General features: G+C 58.2%; 3 protein-coding genes across 7 annotated transcripts; 1 reads left to right on the top strand and 2 right to left on the bottom strand.

The window, feature by feature from the left end:
- Positions 1 to 855: 855 nt before the first annotated feature.
- On the bottom strand, positions 856 to 3,831 carry GNGT2 (G protein subunit gamma transducin 2). The gene is made up of 3 exons (XM_056127907.1): positions 3,604 to 3,831; positions 2,220 to 2,325; positions 856 to 1,463 (listed from the first exon to the last, which is right to left on the bottom strand). The coding sequence occupies exons 2-3, from the start codon at positions 2,301 to 2,303 to the stop codon at positions 1,338 to 1,340; spliced, it is 210 nt and encodes a 69-aa protein (XP_055983882.1). The 5' UTR covers positions 2,304 to 2,325; positions 3,604 to 3,831; the 3' UTR covers positions 856 to 1,337.
- Positions 3,832 to 5,012: 1,181 nt separating this feature from the next.
- On the top strand, positions 5,013 to 16,443 carry ABI3 (ABI family member 3). 2 transcript variants are annotated; one of them, XM_056127616.1, is made up of 8 exons: positions 5,013 to 5,419; positions 10,925 to 11,092; positions 12,379 to 12,555; positions 14,637 to 14,722; positions 14,862 to 14,957; positions 15,061 to 15,197; positions 15,595 to 15,732; positions 15,960 to 16,443. In XM_056127616.1, exons 1-8 carry the CDS (start codon positions 5,303 to 5,305, stop codon positions 16,121 to 16,123), a joined length of 1,083 nt encoding a protein of 360 aa, XP_055983591.1. In that variant the 5' UTR covers positions 5,013 to 5,302; the 3' UTR covers positions 16,124 to 16,443. The 2 variants fall into 2 exon arrangements, with proteins under 2 accessions (XP_055983591.1, XP_055983590.1); XM_056127615.1 differs by having other exon boundaries at positions 15,058 to 15,197.
- Positions 16,444 to 17,497: 1,054 nt separating this feature from the next.
- Positions 17,498 to 23,303, bottom strand: PHOSPHO1 (phosphoethanolamine/phosphocholine phosphatase 1). Of its 4 annotated transcripts, none has more exons than XM_056126942.1 (5): positions 23,085 to 23,177; positions 21,691 to 21,733; positions 19,837 to 19,943; positions 19,007 to 19,122; positions 17,498 to 18,474 (listed from the first exon to the last, which is right to left on the bottom strand). In XM_056126942.1, the coding sequence occupies exons 3-5, from the start codon at positions 19,879 to 19,881 to the stop codon at positions 17,589 to 17,591; spliced, it is 1,047 nt and encodes a 348-aa protein (XP_055982917.1). In that variant the 5' UTR covers positions 19,882 to 19,943; positions 21,691 to 21,733; positions 23,085 to 23,177; the 3' UTR covers positions 17,498 to 17,588. The 4 variants fall into 4 exon arrangements, with proteins under 4 accessions (XP_055982917.1, XP_055982918.1, XP_055982920.1 ...); XM_056126943.1 differs by having other exon boundaries at positions 22,975 to 23,100; XM_056126945.1 differs by lacking the exon at positions 19,007 to 19,122 and having other exon boundaries at positions 17,498 to 18,347.
- Positions 23,304 to 24,292: the final 989 nt, after the last annotated feature.

Genomic DNA, 24,292 nt, shown 5'->3' with positions numbered 1-24,292 from the left:
TTTGAGGTCACACTCAGCATATCCCCAAATCTAGGGTTAATTTCCCAACATGTCAATCTGGGTGATGTTGCATTTGGACTCTGTCTGTCTCTCTCTGTGTGCTTTCTCCTCTCTCCCCTCCCACTCCTATAACTCTGTTTATGTTGCCCCTTCAGCAAGTTTTGTCACCCATCCACCCATTAACAACTGAACCCTGTAGGACCCAGCCCTGGAATAGCACACCTTTCTGGAGGGCTTTCCTGCCCTTCTTCCGGGCATGCAACGTGCCCACCATCTTGGCTGAGCCAGGTGGCCCTCCTGTGGCCCCTCTGTCCCAGACCTCTTTCTTGCGCTGCTGAAGTTCTGTTGGGTGCGTGTCTGTGGGCCCTTTCAGAGGGTGACCTCCTTGCTCATGGGCCTGGGAATTGTTTTCCAGCACTGAAGCCCGTCTCCCCTCCCAGTCCTTAGCAGGATCCCAGCTTTCTTCTGTGCATCAAAGCCAGCAGCCTCCAGAGCTTTCTCAGAGCCTGAGATTGAAGAGGAAAGCGCTTTGCAGGCTCAGGGAAAGCTCCTTTAGAACCTGATCCCTCTCCCTCCCTAAGTCTTAAGTCCTCCCCTCCCCCCCCGCCCCCCCCCCCCCACACACACATACACTCCTCTCTGGCCTCTCAGCCCCCAAACAGCACCCCTCACTTCCCTTTCCCACACTTACAAATCTACTGGGGACTGGTTTATGTCTTCTCTGCTGAATCCCATGAAAGAAGGAGCCGAGTTAGTCCTGTTCACTACATCACCCCTAATGCCAGTCCATAATGGACACTCAATTATGTGACAGAGACTGGTTGATCATGAAATGACACTCTTTAATCATCATCAGGCCATCTAGAATGACTAGAAAGAGGACAAACGGGTATACCTACAAAAGGGTATAACATGAGACAGAGAAAAAGGATCCTCCCTGACAACTCTGACCCTGAGCTCAAACTAAGAGGGAAATTCTTATTCCCAGGAAGGGTGTGTGGGAAACTCTTATTCTCAGGAGGGTTTCTAGGAGGACGTTTCCTGAGGGCTGCCCTCTGGCAAGCTTTCCAGATGCCACCAGACAGGGTGTTAGCTGCTGAGCCTGGAAAGCTCTCTTCATCATTCCAGAAGGGTCCTCAGGAAGCCTGTGGTTGGAGGAGATAATGGGAGATAGCCTGGGTAGAGGTACTGGGGAGTTAATTCACAGCATAAGGGTACAGGGATCCTCCCTCGCCCTGTGACAACAAGAAGGTGAAAAGTCACTGGTCCCCTGGGGGTGTCCCAGGACATTTGGTTCTGGGTGAGTGGGGGGACAGCCACCCAGATGATAGGTGCCATCAGCTGATGACACAACCGCCTTTTTCCTTGAAGGGGTTCTTGTCCTCCGGGATGCCTCTGAGGAGAGGATCATTTCCTGCTTGGGCCTCCACATACTCCTTGATTTCCTTTCCAGTCTTAGAAACCTGTTGGGAAAACAGGGCCAGAGCGATAGTACAGCGGGTAGGGCATTTGCCTTGCATGCAGATGACCTGGGCTTAATTCCCGGCACCCCATATGGTCCCTAAGTCCACCAGGAGTGATCCCTGAGTGCAGAGCCAGGAGTAAGCCCTAAGCATCTCCAGGTGTACCCCTCCCCCCACAACAAAAAGCAAACCAAAATAAACAAACAAATCTGTGGGAAAGCAAAGGAGGGAGAGCCAGAGAGATAATTCCATGGCTGAGTTCATGCTTAGCATGCAGGAGCCCTCAGTTCCATCCCTTGCACCATGTGATTCCCTAAGCCTGAGTTGGAAGCAACCTTGAGCACAGAGCTGGGAATAGTACTGCTGACTGCGGCCCAAGAAAATCAACCAAATTAAAAAAAAAAAACACCCAAATTTTTACAAAGGAAGGTTCCAGCTCTTGCTTGTGTTTCCATATAATTTGAGAAAACACCGGGTTCCAGTAGATTGGGGAGAGAAAGTTGAAGGGGACACACAGGTGTGAGGATCGAGACCACAGAGGCTGACCAGCTTGGGGACAGCCAGCCGGGGCAGGGGCCTTCCAGCTGCCTCAGGCTCTTTACTCGGCACTTCACAGAGTCTCCACATCTCAGTTCACCCCCAGACGAGTCTGCAGCTCCTCTGCTGCCCAGAGCCAAGCTCCCACCGGCCCACCAGTACTTCCTCCCACAAGTCCTTGAGGAACCTGAGGAGAACCGGGAACAGGAGTGGCCTCACCGGAGCTCTTGGGTTCCTCACTTCCTTCTTCAGCTGCTCCACCTCCATCTTCAGCAGCTCCTTCTCGCTGAGGTCCTGGGCCATTCTGGCCTGCAGAAACCTAGGCCTGGCAAGGATTCCACAGCTGAGGAGGCAGTTTCCTCTGGACACCGCCCCCCACCCCAACCTCTACCCCTCAACCTTTACCCTCCTCCCTGTCAGGTCCCTCTGTCAGGACGGTTATTCACCGTCCCTTGCCTGAGGTCTGGCGAGGGGCAGTCACCTCGCCTCACACAAGGGCTTATCTGTGAAGGAAAAAGGAAGCAGGGCATGGAGTTGATCTCTGTGAGGAAGATTTGGGAAGCAAAGTTCTTCTTTTGCAGAAATACACAAAGAAAACTTTTTTGGGGTACCGTTTCAAGATATTTTTGCTTTATTTTGTTTTATTTTTTTAATTAATGTTTTAAAAATTAATACACCATAATATAGAATGTTACTTGTAGTCGAGTTTTAAACACACAGTGTTCCAGCACTGATCCCACCACTAGTTGGAAACCTTTTTTTTTTTTAAACTTTTTTTATTGAATCACTGTGAAATAGACCATTACAAAGCTGTTCATGATTGGATTTTAGTCATACACCCATCTCTCCACCAGTGTTCATTTCCCAGTACCAGTGTCCCCAGGTTTCCTCCCATCACCTCCCAGCTCCTACCCCCTGCCTGCCTCTATGGCAGGCACTTAATGGGAAATCTTCCATCCTGACTCCAGGACCTGTCCAGAGCATCCCCTGGGGGGTTAAGAGAAGAGGATCTGGAACCTGCCACACTTCAGCATTTATTGCAACCCTGCCACTTTCATGTGGTGTGGACTTAGGTACGTCACACACCTCTTTAAGTCATTCTTTTCTCACCTATAAAATGGGTAAAATAGTGTATGTGTGTGTGTGTGTGCATGCAGTGTTGTGTATACTGCATGCTTGTGTGCGTGTGTGTGTGCATGCAGTGTTGTGTATGCTGCATGCTTGTGTGTGTGTGCATGTGTATACACGTGTGTGTGCATGTGTACGTGTGTGTGCATATATGAGAGTGTGTGTGTGTGTGTGTGTGCACACGCGTGCGTTTGTGTGCATTGCCCAGAGTTGGAACCCAGGGACTTGTGCATGCAAGGCGGCTTCTACCCTCAGCCACATCCTCAGCCAAGAGTATGTATCTTAGATGATCCTTGTGCTAAGGAAAGAACCCTAGTCAACACTGGCTGCTCCGGCACGTCCCCGTTCACCAGCTACTGAGAGCAGCAGCATCACCACCATGGGAGAGCAGCAGCATCACTACCATGGGCTCCCGATGCCTAAACTCACTGATTCAAAGATTCCACCCCAGCCCAGGGCAACCTCAGCCCCTCACCTGCCAGAGAAGAACGCACTTCAAATCACTCTCCCCGGCCCCGTGAAGATGGTGTTGGCGTCTCCCAGCTCCTTATCTGCTGGAAGTCTCTGGATGAAGCAGATGGTCGGGAAGCCCAAATCTTTCGCAGCCTAAGCTGATCATAGGCTCAGGGTCCTAAGTCCATCCTTCGGCCTGAGTAGCCAAACTCAGAGTGCCACCAAAGCAGAGATACACGGCCCAAGGCATCTGCCCTGCCCCCTGCTCCCCAGTGACCCCCTTGGCTTAGGGAACCCCAAATGGTTCCTCTTGGCCAGTTCTCACCCTGAGGCCCTGTTCATGGCCCCTCCCCTTCCTGCAGCTTGGTGGGGCCCCATTACTCCCCTGGCCCCAGACATCTTTGTGCCCCTGGCCCCATGGAGGTCTTTGATTTTACTGTCAAGGTTCTCCCTACTCAACCGTCATTCCTTCCCCCGGGAAAAATACCTTTCCTGTTCATGATGCTGGCCAGTAGAGACTGAATGCCTGTGCCCACATTTTGCTGCCTCCAGCCTCCTCGGAAGCCCTTGGAGTGGGTTTCCCCCATCGTCCCCAGCACAGGGCGGACATGCTGATCTTTCTCTCTGCTCGAGGGACCGTGCAGGGGATAACGCTGCTTCACAGACCCCCAGCTCCCGCTCCACCAGGAAGGCCCATCCAGGAGCAGAACTGGGGATCAGTCTGCTCAGATAGGAAGCCGGTGTTCTCCCCAGGATGTGCGGCAGGAGAGATGAGGAGGAGGGCCGAGGCTGAATTCCCCTTCCAAGATCCAGGTCCCTTTCTCTTCGTTCTGGGGCATCTAAGAATCTGAGCTCTGTCCGCCAGGTCCCTGGAGGGCCTCTGGTCCTGCTCATGTAGGAAGCACAGCGCCTACCTCTGGAGACCTGCTTGCTGCTCCTTTCACCGCTGCATCTAAAAACCGCCCGTGAATCTGGAACCGGAACCTTCTCCGAGCCCAGTCCTTCCCGGCTCTGAGTGCCTCCTGCTGACCTGGGCCTGTTTCATCGCACCCTACGTCCATCGAGGCTGGGAGCATGTCCGCCAGCTCTCGGAGCCACGGAAGCTTCCAGAGACGGGCGAGAGTGCGCTTCTTGGAGCTCTTCCTACATTCAACCCGACTCCTTGGGCGGCTATGGGCGCTTTCCCATTGTTACTCCTCCACCGCCCAAGTCCGGCTGACGATGTCCATATCCTACCCGTCCACTCCTGTCCCTCGTCCCTCGGTGACTCATCCCTGTGTTTCCCAAGGAAGCCCCCACCCTCTGCCCTTTCCTCTCTTTCCCTGAGTGGAAAATCCATCCCCACCCCCCGGAGCAGGCCAGCCCCCTTCCTCCTCTTCTCCCACCCCCCACAACAATTTCCTTTCCCGGTCTAGAGAGCAATCACAGCCGCCAACCCTTGGCTTCCTCTGCTGGGAGGGATTGGGGGACTGGGCCCCCAAAGGGGCCCCTAGCTTCCCCCTTCCTCCGAGCAGGGGACAGAGAGGCGCGGGGCGTCGGGACAGACTTCCTCTTGCCCGGGACTGGCATGCCTGCTCGGAGGAGCGAGCGCGCGGCTCTGGGTCGCTCCCCTAGAGGAAACCAGAAGCAGCCGGAGGAGGGAAGAGCAGACGACCAATCGAGGGCCGCGGGAGGTGCAGAAGCCGCGGCTTCCCCGGGGAGCCAGCCCAGACCTGGGGACCATGGCCGAACTGCAGCAGCTGCAGGAGTTCGAGATCCCCACGGGCCGGGAGGCCCTGCGGGGCAACCACAGCTCCCTGCTGCGAGTGGCCGACTACTGTGAGGACAACTACGTCCAGGTAGGCAGGGCCGCCGAGGCCCGACACCCCTCCTCCCCTCCCTTACCCCTCTTGAGGGGCCAGAGTCCAGCCTCTAGGACAGGTGCTTGTCTGGACCAACCCTCCCACGCGCTGCTTCAGGCCCAGCTCCCTGCTGGCCGACTCCGGGTGACATGTCAGATGGACAGTCCAACCTTTCTGAGAATTTGAGCTGGACCCGTGAGAATAGAGACGCAGACAGACCAGGCTTCGGGCCTGGCACAGGGACAGGGGAAGGACCCAGGACTGCTGGGAGCAAATGACTAAGGTGGTGATGCTGTTCAACCACCGTCTCTGCTGTACAGGAGGGCCGGGGGGTGTATTTCTGGATTAGGGGGAGAGGCACCGGGGAAAGCTCCCCCTCCCCCATGTCATTTCACTAACCCTCATGAGCACCTGGTGAGACAAGGGACCTTCTCTCCTCCTTGCTTGGAGACCTTCAAGGAGGCGGGGAACGGCAGCAGGGGTGGGGACACAGAGCTTGGGAAATGTAGGAGACTGGCGGTGGCACCTGCCTGCCTCTCTGACCTCTGGGCTCTCTCATGGTTAATTTGCCCCCAGCCCCTTATCTGCACCTTAAAAAGAAAGTGTTGGGCCATGCTAGGGGAAAAGGCAGCTCAGATAGAGAAGGGAGCACCAAATAAAGGGTGTTGAGAGGATCCTCCCAGGATGGGAGAAGCATGCTGAAAGTAGACTATAGACCAAACATGATTGCCACTCAATGCCTCTTTTGCAAACCACAACACCCAAAAGGAGAGAGAGAACAAAAGGGAATGCCCTGCCACAGAGGGGGGAATAGGGGGTGGAAGGGATACTGGGATCCGTGGTGGTGGAAAATGGGCACTGGTGGAGGGATGGGTACTTGATCATTGTATAATTGAAACCCAAGCACAAAATTTGTAAGTCTACAACTGTACCTCATGGTATCTCACTAATAAAAAATTTTTAAAAAATATATCTTAAAATAAAAAAAAAGAAAAAGAAAGTGTTGGGCTGGAGTGATAATATAGCGGGTAGGATGTTTGCCTTGCACGTGGCTGACCTGGGTTTGATTCCCAGCATCCCTCGAGCACAGCCAGGAGTAATTCCTGAGTGCAAAGCCAGGAGTAACCCCTGTGCATCACTGGGTGTGACCCAAAAAGCAAAAATAAATAAATAGATAAATAAAATTAAAAAAAAGAAAGTGTCACCAGGGGTAAAGGTGCCTGTGGGGAAGCAGCAGAGACAGGCAGGCCAGGTGCCTTCAGACAGCCCTGGTTGGGGAGACATCCCCACTTTGACTTGGAGGCTGAGGTTCTGAGAGGTTTGGAAACCCTTGAAGGTCTCCAAGCAACTGGCAGAAGCCGGATTTGAACCCCAAACTCTGGAAACCCACCCCTCTCCCTCAGGATCTAGAAATGTTACCCCCAGGGGCAGTTTCTGCCTGTGCAGATTTGAGGGACCAACTTGTCCATGGAAGAGAGACGGGATGTGATTCGTTCTCTGGGCTCTGAGAGGCATATCCTGACCCCCGATCCCGCCACCCAAGTCTTTTCACCCTCCAGTGACTCGGGCATTTCAGCTGAGTCCTCATTTGTACATGCCGGGTTTGTGACTCTAATTTCCAATCGGCCACTCCTGCGTGTTGTTGAGCAATCTCATAAGCCCCAGGGCTGGTTTCCCTTCCGATGCTTACATGTTCCTTTGTGGTGATTGCACAGGTTAAATGTTCTAATAATGTATGGAATCCCAGGGGTGGCCTCCCACGTAAGAATATATAAAAACAAATCAGATGAGGATGAGGATGAAGACCTCCTTAGCGGAAGGGTGGAAGGCACATCCAGCTAAGGAGCCTATGCATGGCAGGGCAGCAGCCCTGACACCCAGGGCAGCAAGAAGCCTCTCCACAGACTCCTGGGGGCGGGCGTGTTGGTGGTGAGCGCTAGCAGTACTTTGGGGGAACAGAGGTCTAAACACTCGTGAGAACTTCTAAATAAGGCTTGGTTCCCACACTCGCCTTCCCTCCCCACCCCACCCGCTTCACCCCAAGCAGGTGTCAGGAAACTCAGGGGGTGTGGGGGAGGGCAGGCTGGGGTCCCCGAGGTGCCCTCTGTCAGGGCCTGGGGAGTCTGCACATGGGCTGATTTGCATGAAGAGGAAGTGGTCGCCATGGAATCCCTTGTCCCTCAGACTTAATTTTGGGTTAAGACCAGAGTCAGGAGGGGGTCTAGGCTCTAGCCTGGGGGAGCCAGGCCCGAGAAGACACTTCCTGCTGGGGCTGACCATAACACCTGTCCAGGGAGGGGCAGCCCAGGAGAGGCAGTGACAAGCCCAGGGGGAGACCGAAACAGAAGAAAGTGCTTGGCACTGGGTCCCTATGGCCTCCCCCATTTGAAAAAGATCCGGACTGAGAGCCAGACCTGCTTCCTCTCTGGTTTGAAGGGTCTGCGGTGGTTTCTGCCGCTTTTCACGGCTCTTGGTTACCTCCACCGCTGAGATACAGGCAAATGAGAGAAACAGGATTGGGGCTGTGACTCAGTGGCCAGCAGAGCCCTGACCTGGCGTGTATGAAGACCTGGGTATGATCCCCAGCACCACAGATTAAAAACGAAGAACAAGAATGAAATGTGGGGGCTGGAGCGATGGCACAGCGGGTAGAGCATTTGCCTTGTACCTGGCTGTCTTGGGTTCGATTCCCAGCATCCCATATGGTCCCCCAAGCACCACCAGGAGTAATTCCTGAGTGCATGAGCCAGGAGTAACCTCTGAGCATTGCCAGGTGTGACCCAAAAATAAGAAAAAAAAAAGAATAAAATGTTCATGTCCAATTCAATCGGTCTAATCACAGGCTGAATAAACAGCAATCCCCCTACATTAAAAGAGAAAAAGAAAAGAATGAACAGTTCAACAGGTACAGCACAATCTGTGTGCAGGTGCAGTACCACACAGCTGAGCACTGCCAGGAGTGAGTCCTGCATACAGCTGTGTGTGGCCCAAGCCCGGTAAAACGAGCAAATAAGACTAAGACAGACAAAACACAAGAGCGTGCTCAATGGACTAGACATTTTACAAGCAGGGTAATGGGTTTAATCCCTGATACCCACTGTCTCCTGAGCACCTCTGGGTATGACCCCCAAACCAAGACAAATGTTTTTAAAGAAAGGAAGGGTGAGTCCCTAAGGGAGAGCCATAGGGGCTGTCCATAGTTCTGGGTCTCTCCTTTAGCGCCCACATGGCAAGGCTCGCTCGGAGGGTCCCGGCTCTCAGCTTCTGGCTCCAACAGTATCTGACCTGTTCGCCCCGAGGAGTGTCCGAGGGCCTGAGCAAGACTTCAGTGCGAATCTGTCCTCTGTCCTCTGTCTTGCCTCCCTGCTCCCTGGGCCTGGCCCTGCCCCCACCCTGGCCCTAGGAAGGCTCAGTCACGAGCACAGCCATGCAGGCCATCTGCTGGGAGGACCAGATGACCGGAGAGTGGCCCCCGCCCCCATGCTCGGACCTGAGGCTGAGCAAAACCTCTTCTCCCTCTGCAGCTCTGGGCACCCCTCCACCACTGCCTGGCAGTGTGACTCTGGTCAGCTCTGGCACAGTGCCTGGCATGAGGAAGGAAGATGCCCAGCAAGTATTTGGGTTCACATCCAAATCATTAATCAAGTCACAAATGCGTGTGTGTGTGTGTGTGTGTGTGTTTAATTTGGATTGGGAGGTCACCCAGGACGCTGGGGGTCTAGTCTCAGTTTAGTGCTGGAGGCTGCTCCTGGCTCAGTGCTCAGGGACCGTGGGGGGAGGGGCCTGGGAATCCCAATTGGGCCTCCCACATTCAAAGCATGTACTCCTGCACGTTGAGCAATCTCTCTAGCTCCCAGATGTATTTTCTCCCACTACTTTAAACATACCTGGCAGTGCTCAGGGGCTGCTCCTACTTTGGTGCTCTGGGATCTCTCTTGGTAGTGCCGAGGAGCATCTGGTGCTGGGACCTGGGCCTTCCCCATGTAAAGCCTGTTGGGCTATCTCTCTCTGGCCCCCAGGTTCATATTTTGCTGGCTGGTTTGCTTCTGATCCTCCCAAGTGGGGCTCAGGAGCTCCAGGAGCCTCACCGGAAGTTCTGGGATGTAAGGCTGCTCAGGCCCTGTGTTCCGGGGAGACCTAGGCCAGCACTGTGCCTGCTAGTGCTTGGGAGATCACGTGGTGCCAGCATTAAATCCAAGTTGGGCATATACCAAGCATGCACCCTCACCGTTTATAGTATTTCCTCGTCCCCCAACTTTAAATATTTTTAAGTGTTGTCTGTATGTTGGGTGTTATTCTAGCGTAGGACCTGAATAAGATGAACATGCTCCCTACCCTCATTGCACTTACCTTTAAGTGTCTGTGTGTGAAGGGGAGTGAGGCGGGGGGAGGGGGGCGGCAGGGATGGATAATGAGCAAAGGGATAAGAAACTCCTGCTAGGGCTAAGTACTTTGAAGAAAAGAGTAGAGAGCAAGTTGCGATAGAAGTGGGCTGAAGTGGGCTGGGGAGATCCCAGCAGGGGGCACTACTCAGGGGTGGGCGCACTCAGAGGTTCCCACCATTCAGAGGTACAGGGTCTCTGAGATGCTGACACTTAATGAGAGGCTTCTGGGGGCTGGAGGAAAGTTCCATAGGCCAAACATCAGAGCTCTGAGCCAGAAGCAGCCACTCAGCACAGCCTGGAGGACCCCCCCCCCCCCTTGCAAATAAGGATTCTAGGGACATGGAGATGGCTCAGAAGGCTAGAGCACATAATTTGGCTGTGGGTGCTCTGGGTTTGGTCCCCAGCACTGCCAGGAGTGGGTCCTGAGCCCTGAGCTGGGAATCACCCCTAAATACTCCCCATAGAAGCAAGATTCTGGAAAGAAGTGTAGCTCATGGTCCTGAGGTGGAAAGAATCTTAGCTTGATCTAGAACATTGCCCCTAGGCCTCTGGTGCAAAGAAATAAGTGGGGGTGGCCGGTACCAGGTAAGGGTGGGAAGGAGGGTGGAAACTGAGGCAGCAGCATGCCTCTGGGGCCCGCAGATGCTGCAGTGAGAAATCTGGGTTTGATTCTGTGTGTCTCCTGGCAAACTATTGGAGGGATGAGTTAACACATGAAGTCAGTTCTCTCTGGGCCTCAGTTTCCTTGTCCATGAAATGGACACGATTATCGATTCCCAAACACCAACCTGCTGACTGAAGCCAGAGACAAAAGAGCCACCTGGGTTGCTGTTTCAGGCCCAATTCACAGCTCCCCCACCCCCAAAAACCCCACTGGAGTTGGGATTGGGGCCTGAGGTTGGTCAACTGCTTTTGAATTTGGGGAATCCGGTGGGCATTGCCTTCTTTCCTTCCTACCATTGACCCTTTAGACTCCTTATATCCCACTGCTTGGCCCAAACATTTGTGGAGGGGTCCCTTTTCCTCCAGCACCAAAGGGGGACCACTTCTTTCACACCCACCCCCACCCCAGGGCTCTCTGGGAGACACCACTCAGGCCGGGCTGTGTGTTTTGCAGGCTGCAGACAAGCGCAAGGCACTGGAGGAGACCATGGCCTTCACCACCCAGGCGCTGGCCAGCGTGGCCTACCAGGTGGGCAACCTGGCTGGGCACACACTGCGCATGTTGGACCTGCAGGCGGCTGGCCTGCGGCAGGTGGAAGCCCGAGTGAGCACGCTGAGCCAGGTAAACAGGGCAGGGAAGCTTCTGGAACAAGTTCCAAGTCTTTCCCATTTCCGTTTGTGTCCAAAGGCTGCCTTCCCACCCACAGCAAACGCTGTCCCAGCTCTGAGGCTCAGAGTTTTAACCCAGTTCCCTTTTCAGTGTGCATACCAAATTCTACCAGGGGTGTTGAGAAGCAGGGCCAGGATGCAGCTCAATCCAAAGAGAGGGCCTGGACAGACAGTACAGTGGCTATGGTACTTGCCTTTGTGTGTGCCTTTGTTACATCTCTGGTACCACCTATGGTCCCCTGAGCACAGGGCCAGGAAGAAGCCCAGAGCCCTGCAGGGTATGGCTCAAAAACTAAATACTAAAGCATGTGAGTGGCAGACAAGAGAACTGGGTTCAATCCCCAACATCACAAAAGTGAAAAACGGAACACCAAAACACATTCAGGCCGGCGAGAGGGGTAAGGGACAGAGCACATACCCAGCCTAATGTGTGTGGGGACCCCGAGTTCAATCCCCAGCTCTGCCATGGCTCCCAGTCACTGCCAGGTGGGGCCCCTCAAAATAAATAATGAAAACTGGCTGGAGCCTGTTTCCTTGCAAACACAGGCAGCAACTCAATAACATGGCCCCATCAGGGCTGCTTGGCAAGGTCATCTTTAGTCCTGGGGTGGAGGGACACTGCCACCCCACAGTGCCCCCCACCTTCTGTGCGCATGCACACACACACACACACATACACACACCCTCCTTCTTCCTTCCTGGATCCTTGGCAGAGGAATGGCCCCACGAGTCACATGTGCTGAGCCCACGCATCACCCATGTGCTTGCCACAGGCGTGTCCTTCCGTGTCACCCCCGCCTGGAGTCTTGCCCCGCCTAAGCTGGTGTTTTGATGGAGAACTCGAACGTCCCCAGAGGAATTAATTCACTTTCCTCTCCCTGAAAATCCAGCCCCACCCCCCTGTACCCCCTCCCCAGTTTCCCTGGCTGCCCCCTGGCCAACCTGGTGCTCCAATGCTTTCCCAGCAACCCCAGCAATCCTGTTTTCTCTTTTCCGTTGGTTCCCGCTCAGCTAATAATAACCCTCATTCTCTCCCACCAGGAAGTTGCTCCAAAGTGGCTCCATCCTTCCCCTGTTACCTTTTTTTTTTTTTTGCCAAATGCTATGTGGCCCTGGGGACAAAATTCTTTTTCTCTGATCCTCACAGTCTCCCCTGGTCCCTTGCCCCACCCTCAAAGTCACTTAACCACTCTTCCCTGAAGGGGCAGTGGCCCCACAATCTCAAACCCTGTTTTGCAGATGGTGAGCATACATAAGGACAAAGTGGCCCGCAGGGAGATCGGTACCTTAGCGATGGTCCAGCGGCTGCCCCCTGGCCAGAAAATCATTGCGCCTGAAAGCCTGCCTCCCCTCACACCCTATTACAGGAAACCTCTCAACTTTGGCTGCCTGGATGACATTGGCCACGGGATCAAGGTAGAAGACCAGGACAGCTCTTCTCTTCTTCCTCCCATACTCACCCTTCCCCCGTCGTGGTTTCTTCCTCTCCTGGCCCTCAGTTCTCTTGTGTCACCTGCAAGCAATTCCTTTCTTTGCTTACTCCCTAAAGTTATCACCCTAAATCCCTCTACACCGCCAAGCAAGTCCTTAGAGAACTCCTCCTCCCCACTTATTTTGGTTTGGCTTTTTGTTTTGGAGCTTCAGCCGGCAGTGCTCGGGGCTTCCTCCTGGTTTTGCACTCAGGGATCACTCCTGACCACGCTTGGGAGATGATGTGGCGTACCAGGGGTTGAACCCAGGTCAGCCTCAGGCAAATGCCCTACCTGTTGTGCTATCACTCTGTTCCCCCCCCCCCCCCCCCCACACACACTTTTTAAAAAATCCTTCATGGTGGAGCTGGAGATGTAATATAAGAGTTAAGACCTTACCATACATGCAGCAGTGTGGGGGAATAGAACCCTGGTTCTATTCCCCCACACTGCGTTTGGTCCTGAGCCCCATCAGGAGTGATCCCTGAATCCCTGAGCACAGTCAAAAAAATAAGCCTTGAATACTATTTGGTAGTCTTGAGTATTATCAACTGTGGTCCAACACCCTCCATACACACACAAAAAAAAAGAAAGAAAAGAAAAGAAATCCCTGAAGGGTCAGAGATGCTGCTCAGTAGTAGAGCAGTTGCCTTGCTTGTGTTTTCAATTTTCGTGCCACACCCAGTTGTGCTCCCACACCCTCTAACTCCTGACTCTACGCTCAGGAATCACTCCTGGTGGTGCTTGGGGAACTATATGGGATGATGGGTGGGGTTTGAACCCGGGCCAGCCGCCAGCAAGATAAGCACCTTACCCACCGTCCCGTCTCTCTGGTCCCTTGCCTTGCATGTATGAGGCCCTGGCCCCATCCCTGGCCCCATATAAATGAATGTCCTTCACAAACCACCGCCTAACTGGCCTCTCCCAGAGATTGTGACTGGCTGCTGAGCCTAGCCTCCACGTACTAGCCCTCCCCCGCCATGGGTGCTGGGTGTGTGGAAGGAAGGGGAAGAGGGAGGAGAGAGGGTGTCGGGTATGCATGAGAACTTCTCCCCAGCCACATGTGAACAGCAACTTCCTCTGTCTGGAGGTTTGAGGTCAATGCACGGAGCAGTCACCCCGAGGAGAAGCCGTTGCTCGGGAGAAGGGAGGTGATGCAGGCACTGGAAGGGGACAGGAGGAAAGAGGCATGACTAGCATTTCCCCCTGTCCTCTTGGTCCAGCTCCTGAAAAGTGGGGGAAGGTGGACACGCGCCTCTAGTCAATTCCTTGTCTCCACACTTTCACGGCCCAGACCAGATGAAAGCCCCCCCCCATGTCAGCGACCCCCACAGCATCCTAACACTCCCTGCTTCAATCGCTGAGTCTCACCATCTGTCAGCTATTCTCATCTTTCCCTGCAGGTCCAGCTTCAGTCCTTCAAGCCCCTTCAGTTAGTCTTAGGCAAGTTTCTCAGAGGACACCTTTCCCCTACACCCATGGGGGCTGGGGCTCACTGCAGGTGGGGCTGCACCCCAAGTCATTTGCACTCTCTAAACTTTGCCCTGAGCTCCCCAAAGCCAGTTCCACAGGTGTGGAAAGGACCAGTAGGGCACCCCAAGGTGTTGACCGGTTTCACTTTCCCTACTCCCAGCTCAGTTGGCGCTGGGGCTGAGGTCTCCTTTGCGTTGGGAACCAAGGCTCCCGCTCTGAGGGGGGATGGGGCGGGGCAGGGGTCTACAGTGTCTGGGGAAAGGGGTGGGGCCTGCAGCCGCGGAGGTAAACAGAGGAAGTGGACGCGAGACGGTGTCTGCACTTGGAGGTTTCCGTGGGGCTGCGGACTCGGTGCCCAGAGCGAGGCTGTGAGCAAGAGCGGATGGGGGAAGGGGGCCGGGGTGTGAAAGTGGGAACTTGCAGGGCGGGCTCTGCCTCCCACTTCTCGCCTCCCTTTGCCCCTCTCCCCCCTCCCAAGGGGACCCTGGCGGTGGTGATCCTGGGGTCCCCCATAGATGTCAGTCCCATCCCCTGCTTTCCCCCCGCCCCCCGCAGGATCTGAGCACGCAGCTGTCGCGGACCGGGACCCTGTCTCGCAAGAGCATCAAGGCACCCGCCGCACCCGCCTCCGCCACGCTGGGGTGAGGCTTCGTGGCCAGCCCACCCCCACCATCCCATAGACCACCCCCCTCCCAACGCTCACCTCCCCAGCGCCCCGTGCCCGGGCCCCGACCTCTGCCTTGCTCCAGCCCCCAACACCCCTTGTCCGTCCCCCCCCAGGAGGGCACCCCGAATCCCCGAGCGGGTGCAGCCCCCCGTGGTGCCCGACGGCAAACTCTCGGCCGCCTCCTCGGCCTCGTCCCTGGCGTCCGTCGGGTAAGCCCAGCCCCAGGTGCGGGTGCGGGGACGGGGGAGGGGGTGCGGGGCTCCCCAGGACCCCGCTGAGCGCCGCTCCCTCGGCTCTCTCGCATCTCAGCAGCGCCGACGGCGGGGTCCTCCCGGCCAGGGTCCAGGCGTCACCTCCAGCGCCCCCGCTGCCCGGCGCCGCAGCCCCGCCGCCACCACCGCCACCGCCCCCCGCCTGCCCGCCGCCCGCCGCTGCAGTCGCCCCGCCAGGTAGGAGCCGCGCTGACCGCGGGGGGAGGCGGCAGACAGCTCGCGGGCTTCCAAGCTCCAATCCCATCTTCTCTAACCGCCCCAAGAGGAGCTTTTTGAGAGCCGCCCGCGCCCCCCCCCCACCCCGGGGGGCCGAGAAGAGGTTAAGTGACCACGTCCCGGCTTGGGAGGGTCAGATCCTGACTTCCTGCAGGGCGCGGCCAGACCTGCTCAACTGGGCGCCTGCGTGCTGGAGGCCGGGCGGGAGGGGCGGAAGGGAACCGCGGGGCTGGGAAGAATCGCATTATGTGACGGTGGTGGTGGCGGGGTGCTGTCCTTTGACATCCACCAGGGGTGAGTGCGGGGGCGGGGGGGGGTCTTCTTGGTGCCCCGCGGCAGCCTTTCCGCTCTCCCCTAGCCTTGGAACTGCCCCCGCCTCTGGACCTGCCTCCACCCCCGGCCCTGGATGCTGATGGATTTGAGCTGCTGCCTCCACCCCCACCAGGCTTTGAGAATGAAGAGCCCAGCTGGGTCCCAGAATCGTACTTGGAGAAAGGTACTTGGTTCTGGGGGTGGACCCGGGCGCCCCCACTCCAGAAGTCAACCAACAATCTCATCCCTCTTCCCCCCCCCCCCCCCCATACACACATTTCCTGATGAGTTGAGCAAACGTTCACCCGGGAGCCTTCAGAGACACTGCCTTAGCATTAACTGCTAGAACTAGAAAGTCAAGACACTTTCTACCCGGCTGCCTCTCACACCCCCTCTCTTTCCACCCTGCAGTGGTGACACTGTACCCATACACCCGTCAGAAGGACAACGAGCTCTCCTTCTCAGAGGGGACCGTCATCTGCATCACCCGCCGGTACTCTGACGGCTGGTGTGAGGGCGTCAGCTCCGAGGGAACTGGATTCTTCCCTGGGAACTACGTGGAGCCCAGCTGCTGACTGCCGACCCAGGCTCTACCCCCCACTCCAAAGCCAGCTCCAAAGCCAGAGCTGGACCTGGCCTGCCCACCTGCCCCCCGTTTTGGCGGGAAGCAGCCCTTGGAGACAAAATATGCTAACTGGAGGGGCTACTATGACAGAAAGAACCTGGACCCAAGGAGCTTGGTCATCCTTTGTGACAAAGGAGCCCCAAGTCTCAGGCCAGAGGGAGGGCCTCTAGCTTTTGAAATTCCTACTTTTGGGGCCACACCTTGTGATGCTGAGGGATCAAACCTGCATGCAAAGCATGCAGTGCAGCCGAATGAGTTCCGTGTCCAGCCCATGCCAACTCTGAATAAAAAGGATGATCTGAGCGCCCTGCACGGAGTCCGAGAGGAGGGAGGTAGCCCCTCTTCCCAGGCTGGGAGGGCTCATGGCTCAAGACCATCCTTCAGCGCCCTCTAGCTGCACCCCAGACCCCAAGTACGCCTGAGCAGCCTGTGGCATGGGATCGGGTCAGTCCCGGCGCCTCTGCTCAGGCGCTTCTCCAGGAGTGAGGACCTGGAGACCACCTCCCGCCACCCCTCAGGTTGCGGCGCGGAGAGATCGCAGGCACCTCGTCCCCCTTCACCTCCTTTATAGCTCTTAAAACACCGAAGACGGAGGAGGGGCTTGGGTTGCGCTGGCTCTGCTTTAAAACATGGCTTTCTGTTCCATACGGGAGTAGGGGACGCGGGGTGGGGGTGGGGGCGTGCCCAGCCGGATGGAGCGACTTTGGTCAAGTGCCCGGTGGGCCTCGTGGTGCATAGACGAGGCTGGGGTGCGAGGAGACAGATGCGTTTGGGAGGCCCGTGACTGGTGGGACCCAAGCCCGGCCATGTGCTACCTCGTTCCACCACCAGGAGGCGACGGCTCCCTCTGGCTTTTTCCTCCGGGGGGCGCGGGAGGACGAGGGCAAGAAAGGGGGAATCGTAGGGGGAGGAACCTCGATAGGTGAAATGAGCTAGGTCTGCGGCCGTGGACTGACAGCCTCGTCTCCGTTTAGAGACCCGGGTCCTCTTGAGGCGGCGGCTGGGGGTGGGCTGTTCTGCGGGGTGCAGTGAGAGCTGGGGGAGCCGCGCCCCCCTCCCCTGGGCGAGGGTGCGCCGTCCGCCGCCTCTGCGGACCCGGTTTTGGAAAACAGTGAGGCCTTTCCAGGGCCGCGCACCACGTCGGTGGGACCCGACGCAGGCGAGGGAGGGAGGCAGCCGAGTGGGGGGGGTAACTGCATAGATAGGGGCTGCTCGGAACTCGCTCCTCCCTCCCCCTCCCCCGCCCCACCCCCACACGTACGAGCCCGGAATTCCTCGAGTACCCGGAGGGAGGGGCAGACCACAGCGAAAAGGGAAAAGGGAGTCGTAAAACTAGGTTTGTCTTTCCCGATCTCCTCCACCCTCCACTCCGCCTCCGCCCGGGGCCCGGGCGCCCCCCGCAGGCCGCCGCGTCCTCAGCTCGACTTCAGCACCTGCTGCAGATGCTGGCGCACGTCGGCGGCCGTCTCCCAGGGCACCACGTGGGCGCGGAAGGAGCTGGGCTCGGCCTTCTGCGCCTCCTGGATGAGGCGGTGCATGGGGTAGCCCCGGCGCGGGAAGGCCACGTCGCCGGCCGCCAGCAGCCCCATGGGGCAGAAGTCGTTGGCGCCGTCGCCCACGTAAAAGAGGCGCTCGAAGTGCACGCCGTCGTGGGCGCGCTCGCGCAGGTAGTCGCCGAGCACCTTGTGCTTGCACATGTTGGCGGGGCAGCGCGCGCAGCTGTGCGAGTGGAAGGGCCGCAGCGTCAGCAGCCCCCGCGCGTCGGGCCCCGACGGGTTGCTGAGGATGCGGCGGAACAGGCCGTGGTGGCCGGCGGCGCGCAGCGCGCTCTCCACGCCGAAGGTGTTGGCATCCGAGATGAGGATCACCTCGAAGCTCGAGCCCTGCTTGGCGACGAACTGCAGCAGGTCCCCCATGCCCGGCGTCAGGGGGATGGCCTCGTAGACGGCGCGCAGGTCCCGCGGCCGCACCCCCTGCTCGCCCAGGTACTTGAAGACGCGCTGCATGTACTCGTTGTAGAAGCCCTCGCGGTAGGTGGCGCGCAGGCTCTCGGGCAGCCGCTGGCCCGGCGCGGCGCGCACGATCGAGTCGTCGCTGTTCTCGTCCACGATCGTCTCGTCGAAGTCGAAGGTGAGGAGGAAGCGCGGCGAGCCCTGCGCCGCCATCCCGCCGTCCTGGGAGCGGGGAGAGGACCAGGAGGAGGAGGAGGAGGAGGAGGAGGGGGCAAGCGAGAGGGGGCGCGGCGGGAGCCGGCCCGGGAGAGGCTGGTTAGCGGGCCAGAGGCGCTGGCGCTTCCAAGACCTGGGAAGGACCCAAGGCTGGTTAAGCCGGGAGGAGAACCGCGCGGCCGCTGCCCCCGCCGCCGCCCCAGCCCTCGCAGGACAGTCCCCTGATCCCGAGGGGCTTCCTGGGCGCCTGTTCCTGCTGTCGTCACCCTGGACCGTGGAAGGGAGCACGAAGCAGCAGGAGCTGTCCCCCCCCCCCAGGGATTACCCCCTTGGGGAGCCTGCCAGGGACCCTGGGGCTGGTGGGCATGTGGCAGAGCAGAGCCCATGGCTGGCACCAGGGTGGGGGAGAGCCTGGCTTGCACCCACCACGGCCTGCACAATGGGTGCCAGGTCCTGAGATCTTGGGAGAGGGGGCTCCCACCACCCGTGGGTGATGGTGGTGGCCAACTGGTCTTCAGTGCATCATTAACCAGGTGAGTGCACCGGACAGGAGAGACCCCGTAAGGCTTCTGGGAGCTGTTTCCATCCAGATGGCACTGGACAGGGGTCCCGGGGGAGGACGAGGTTGGAGGACCCTGAGCTGACAGCTACCACTCATCACTTGCCAATTCCCCAGGAGGGTGTCAGCGGGTGGGGTTTCTACCAGGGTCCGAAGCAGGCAGGCAGCAGAAGCAGAGGGACTTGGGAAGGAAGGAGCCTCCCACGCCAGGCTGCGACATACCTGGGAGACAGGTAAGGGAGAGGAGAAAGCGGTGTGACAGAAAAGGCAGAGGTGGGGAAAGGAAGGGAGGCATGAAGGAAGGGGCCAGGCGGAAGTCAGACTGGGTAGGAAGGCAGGGAGACCAGTTGGATCCGGAGAGACAGTGCACTTGGGCACTCTGGGGACAGCTGTAGGTACAGTCACGTAGAAGATGGAGGGCCTGAGGGGCGAGTGTGAGGGCACAGGAAAAGGCGAACCAAGATCGCAGGAGGTCACCGACAGAGCCGGGCAAGCAGCATGCCATCTCTGTCCTGTCTGTCACCAGTGCGGGCCATACGTCTTCCCCTCCAGGCCTGCCCTACCACTCGGTTACTCCCTAATGCCCTCGCGAACACCTGAAAGCCTCCAGTGCCCACACCTGACCAGACTGACCCCAGGTCCTGACGTCAGAGCGGGGATTGGAGCCAGACTTGGGGCATCCCTGCCCCAACTGTCCCCTCCACCTCTGCTCTGGTGTCAACACCCACCTGTGACCCAGGGACTCTGGAGTTGGGGGTGGGGGGGATTTCAGGACTCCTACACTGGGGTGATGGCAGCTTCTGGGGATGAGTGGGGCTCCAGAGAAAGTGAGGGAAAACCTACCAAGGGCTGGATGGGGCTCTTCCCACCCATGGACAGAAAGTGGAGGTGGGGCAAAGACTTCACCCCAAGGGACCTCTGGAGGAACCCACTTACCCTAGACAGGCACCGCATGCTGGCAACTGGAAAACACCCGCTCATCGCGGCACATCACCTGGCACCACCTAGAGGCCCCTCTTGCCTGCAGTCGTCGTCCTGAGCGCCTGACAACCACACAAGGGCCATTGAAGGAGGCCCTGGGCAGCGCCTCCCACTGATGCCCACTGGCTCCATCCCCACTGCTGAGAACCACTTATGGGTTCAGGAAAGATTACCCCTGAGTAGGCAGAGCACTCGCTGACCACAGGCCCTTGCCATGGGCATCCTGACCCCCAGCCCTGGGGCCATTACGGGTGAACGATTGAAGGCCCAGGGCGACATGCAGACTTGCTCAACAGCAAGCACTGAGGGGCAGGAAAGCCCTTGGGGCCCACCCCCTGGAGTGGTTTATCTGACGCTGCACCTTTCGTGGCATGCCACCCCACGGCTCACAAACCACCTGTGTGCATGTTGGCTCACATGTGTGCATGTTGGCTCACATGTTGGCGCACAGGGGAAGGGCTCTGGGAGGTCAGTCACTTGCCCTGGGCTGTTGTTGCTGCGAGGCAGAATGAGGTTCCTGAGTGCCAGGGACACAGCCTTGTCTCCCCTGGCCAATGACAAGCTGCAGCTGGGGGATGGGGTGCCTGGGTGTTCCCGAACAGTGCCCCTAGCCCCAGGACTAGAGGCCAGCTGGAGCAGGAGCTGGGTGGAAACTTCAGGACTTCGCTACAGAGCTTCTAGAACGTCAGGATGTGACTTCGTGGGACCTTCACCGGGACAGCTACAAGGACTCCACCCCACTCCACCCTGAGGTGGAATGAGCCATCAGAGGTGGCTGGGACAGCTGGGGACAGATACTAATTCCCAGGACTGGACAGCTAAGAGAGCAAAGGTCTGGCTAGCTTCTGCCCTCTGGTGGTGACAACGTGTGACACAGGAAGCCCCTGCCTTGTCAAGGTGACTCTCCAGACCATCCCAGGACAGCAAGGAGAGCCTGCTGTCCCCAAGGAAGAGGTTGGGTCACCCCAGGGGCAGGACATGGCCGGAAGGAGGGGGGGTATTTGGCTGTGTCATCATCCTTAGGCTGCCACCTTTCCCCACTCCCTAACCACAATACACCCTTCCCCAGAAAGGCCATGGGTCTCAGCCTTTTCTGAAAGAACTTTTGTTGGTGGAGTTGAGAGGCGTCAAGGGGGCAAAAGCCAAATGAGGAGAAGGGTGATGGGGGAGAAAGGGGGAGAAGGGGAGGGAGGATGGAGAGGAGGTGGCAATAGCAGGGAGGCTGGGGGGGATGGGAGGGTTGTCCCCATGCCCTCCTAGGGTGGAAGGTACACCTTCCAGTATCCCGGATGATATCACATATCTGCCCAGAGCTGGGTGAGCCGGAGGGGAAAGGTCAGGGATGCCACTCCCGCTGTAAAAGCAAACACGGATAGAGCCGCACAGCCACGGGCACCAGAGAGGCCAGGAGCAGACAGACAGACAGACAGCAGGAGTCCAGCAGCCACCAAGGGTCCCCATATCACTGCTCTGCCTGATGACTCTGGAATCCGGTGGAATATTCACTTGCTTTTCAATCCTGCTCAAAACTTCTCACTTTTCATAGTCAAAGACTAGTCACTCACCTCCCTCCCCCTCCTAATAATAGCATTTGAGGACATCAAACATGTATTGTTTGGTGAGTTTCCCATTTTTTTTTTGTCCCCAGAGAAGAAAGCCAAGTGTCCTGGGGTTCTCTGCCCTTACACTGAAAGAGCCAGACTGGAACACTCAACACATACACCTCCCCCTTGGCACCCCCCACCCCCAGTGCCCATAGCCAGAGAGTTCCCAGGGCCTCCGTGGAACCTATTCTAAAAGACTACTCACCTCTGAGCCTTCTGTGGTCAGAGCCTTCCGTGGAGAGCAGAGTCTGTGGGAGAAGAGGGAATGGGGTGCCTGAGCTTCTGCAGGCTGGAAGTGAGGGCTTCTTCAGCACGGCAGGAGCCTGTGTACTTGCCCAACTTAGGGGGACCCACCTCCCCAAATCACACTCCTCCCCGTTCCCTTTCCTGCCCTCCTGTCTATGCCAGGGCTCTCCTCTTCCATCTTGGGGATGTGATACCTTTGGGGAAGTAGGAAGCATTTGGGCATAGACTGTCTTGTTTGAGTTTCTAAGCCACACCCAGCAGTGCTCAGGGATTACTTCTGGCTCGGTGCCAGGGCTGGCAGTGCACTCAGGGTGCCGGGAATCAAACCTGGGTTGGCAGCATGCAAGGCAAGCACTCTGCCTGCGGCACAATCTCTCCAGTCCCCTGGGCATAGGCCTTCTTCAAGGATGGATGCGCACAGATGACAGTTTGGGGACAGTTTCTGACAGGAACTATGCAGGATGGGGGGGTGGAGGTTGGGGATGATCTCAGAGAAATCATAGTCTCAGACCCAGACCAGGTCTCTCCTGTCAATCACTGGACATCAGATTTAACCTCCCAAGCTGCAAAGCTCCCTCCCCCACCTCCCCTAAAAAAATGCTCCTTGGTCCTCACTGCCAGCAGCAAATAGGAAAAGCAGGCCCAGAAAGGTCAAGCTAACATGATGGGGTCACACAGCACCCTGTCGGGATTAGTATTTAGGGGTCTCTGGTGTCTCTGGGAAAATCAGAGCCAGAACTTTCCCTGTCGCTTTGGAGACCCCTTTGGACTCCTTAGACCTGGCACCTCGGTAAGCCACACGGCGCCCTCTTTGGGCCGGCCCTGCCGGGGTGGACAAGCTGGGTCGGGGATCCTCGCTGGGCAGGGAGGTGGCAGCTGCCGGTGAAGTGGGGGGAGAGATATTTTTAGAGGTGGCTGGAAAGCAGGCACTCTGGCACACCCCCAGCTGGCGGGTGCTTCCCAATGCGGGGCGGGGGGTGGGGGGGTGCGCAGTTCGGGGAGTCAGAAGGACTCGTGGGTGGAGGGGAGCAGGGGACCTCGATCGCTTCTCTTCACCTGAATCCCGGACGGGGGTCTACCCGGGCACCGCGTCCGTGGGGCAGCAGCAGGGGACTCACTCCTCCGCTCCGGGGACTCCCCCACCGGCACCGCGCGCGAAGGAGCGCGCTCCAACTCCACGCGGCCCCCACCCCACATTGGGACCCCCTGGTCCTCCCCTTCCTCCGGGTGCCCTGGAACTCACGGAGAGAGCGGCGGCGGCAGAGGTCTGTCCCGGCCGAGTTTGGAACGTAAAGAGTGGGGAGAGGGGCTGGCTGAGGTATCTGGGCGCAGGATGGAGCAAGGGGTGCTTACGGGAATCGGAGGGGACGCGGTGTCTTGTCCGCCCCCGGATTTCTGGGTCCCAGCTCACGAATCCGTCCGGTGCCGAGGGGCCTCGGATGATGTGCGTCTGGCCCGTCCCCTCCACCTGCCCCCATCCCCCCCGGGCTGCCGCCGCGTCCCCTTTAAATGCCCGGGAGCCGGAGCCCGAGCCGCGGCTGGCGCTGCGGCTGCCGCAGCACCCGGGCCCACCGCAGTCCCCGCACGTCACAAGCGACCGGCCAATCAAGCGCGGCGCCGGCGCACATCAAAGGGGCGGGCCGCCCGCAGGCCACGCCTCCTGGCTGCTGCCCCGGAGGCTCGGGCGGAGCGCGCGAGGGTGGGCTCGGGCCCGCGGGGACGAGAGGGTCGGGACGCGGCTCGGCCCTCGGGCGGACGTGGCGGGGCCGCCCCCTCCTTGCGGCCCAGGGTCTCCCCGGGAGGGTCCCCGCCCACAAGTGCCGGCGCCGAGCACTTTCCCAAGTGCCTTCTGCCGGCGGGGCTCGGGTCCCGCAGCTTTGCGGAGATGCGCCCCGCCTCCGGCTCTGAAGTTCACCGCTCCGAGCCCGGGGGTCGGGCCCGGCCGAGCCGGCACGGGAAGGGCAGTCCCTCTGTTCCTCTCCCCCGTGCGCGTAGCTAGGTGCCCTGTGCCCTCCAGGCGGAGTCCCTGCGCCCCGCCCGGGCCCTTGGGGACCCTTCCCGGGTTACTGCTTCTGTAACCTGTGAAGGATCGCCGTGAGAGGGAGGGCCACACCCCTGCTCGGTCAACACCGTTCGGCTCTTTGCAAGTGGGGCTGTAAGTGAAGAAGAATCTCCTTTCTCCGCTTCCTCTGAGCCCGTGGCGGGCCACATGTCCCTTGTCCCCTCCCGTCCTGGAGCTGAGGAGGGAGGTGACTGACCCTTACGTACTAGAACGTACTAAGAACTGAGCATTGCCCGGGACCCTTTACCAACGCTAAGTGTTCTCAACACTTTGGAGAACTTGGGCAAAGTTCAAACCTGGGCACCCATGACTCAAGGGGTCACAAAGGGGTAGTGTGTGTTGGGGTGGGGGGAAACAGGTAAGCACCCCCCCCCCCCAACCAGGCTTGGGTCTTACTTCCTAAATCTCCCTGTTGTTCCTTTCCTTGAAGAATACCAACCAGTGCAGTGTTTGGGCATAATCTGGCAGTGGCGTGTTCCAGGAAGGAGTGAAGATGAGA

Source organism: Sorex fumeus, unplaced genomic scaffold, assembly GCF_029834395.1.
Source record: "Sorex fumeus unplaced genomic scaffold, SorFum_2.1 ptg000063l, whole genome shotgun sequence".
Lineage (NCBI taxonomy): Eukaryota > Metazoa > Chordata > Mammalia > Eulipotyphla > Soricidae > Sorex > Sorex fumeus.
This window is presented reverse-complemented; position numbering and strand designations above follow the sequence as displayed.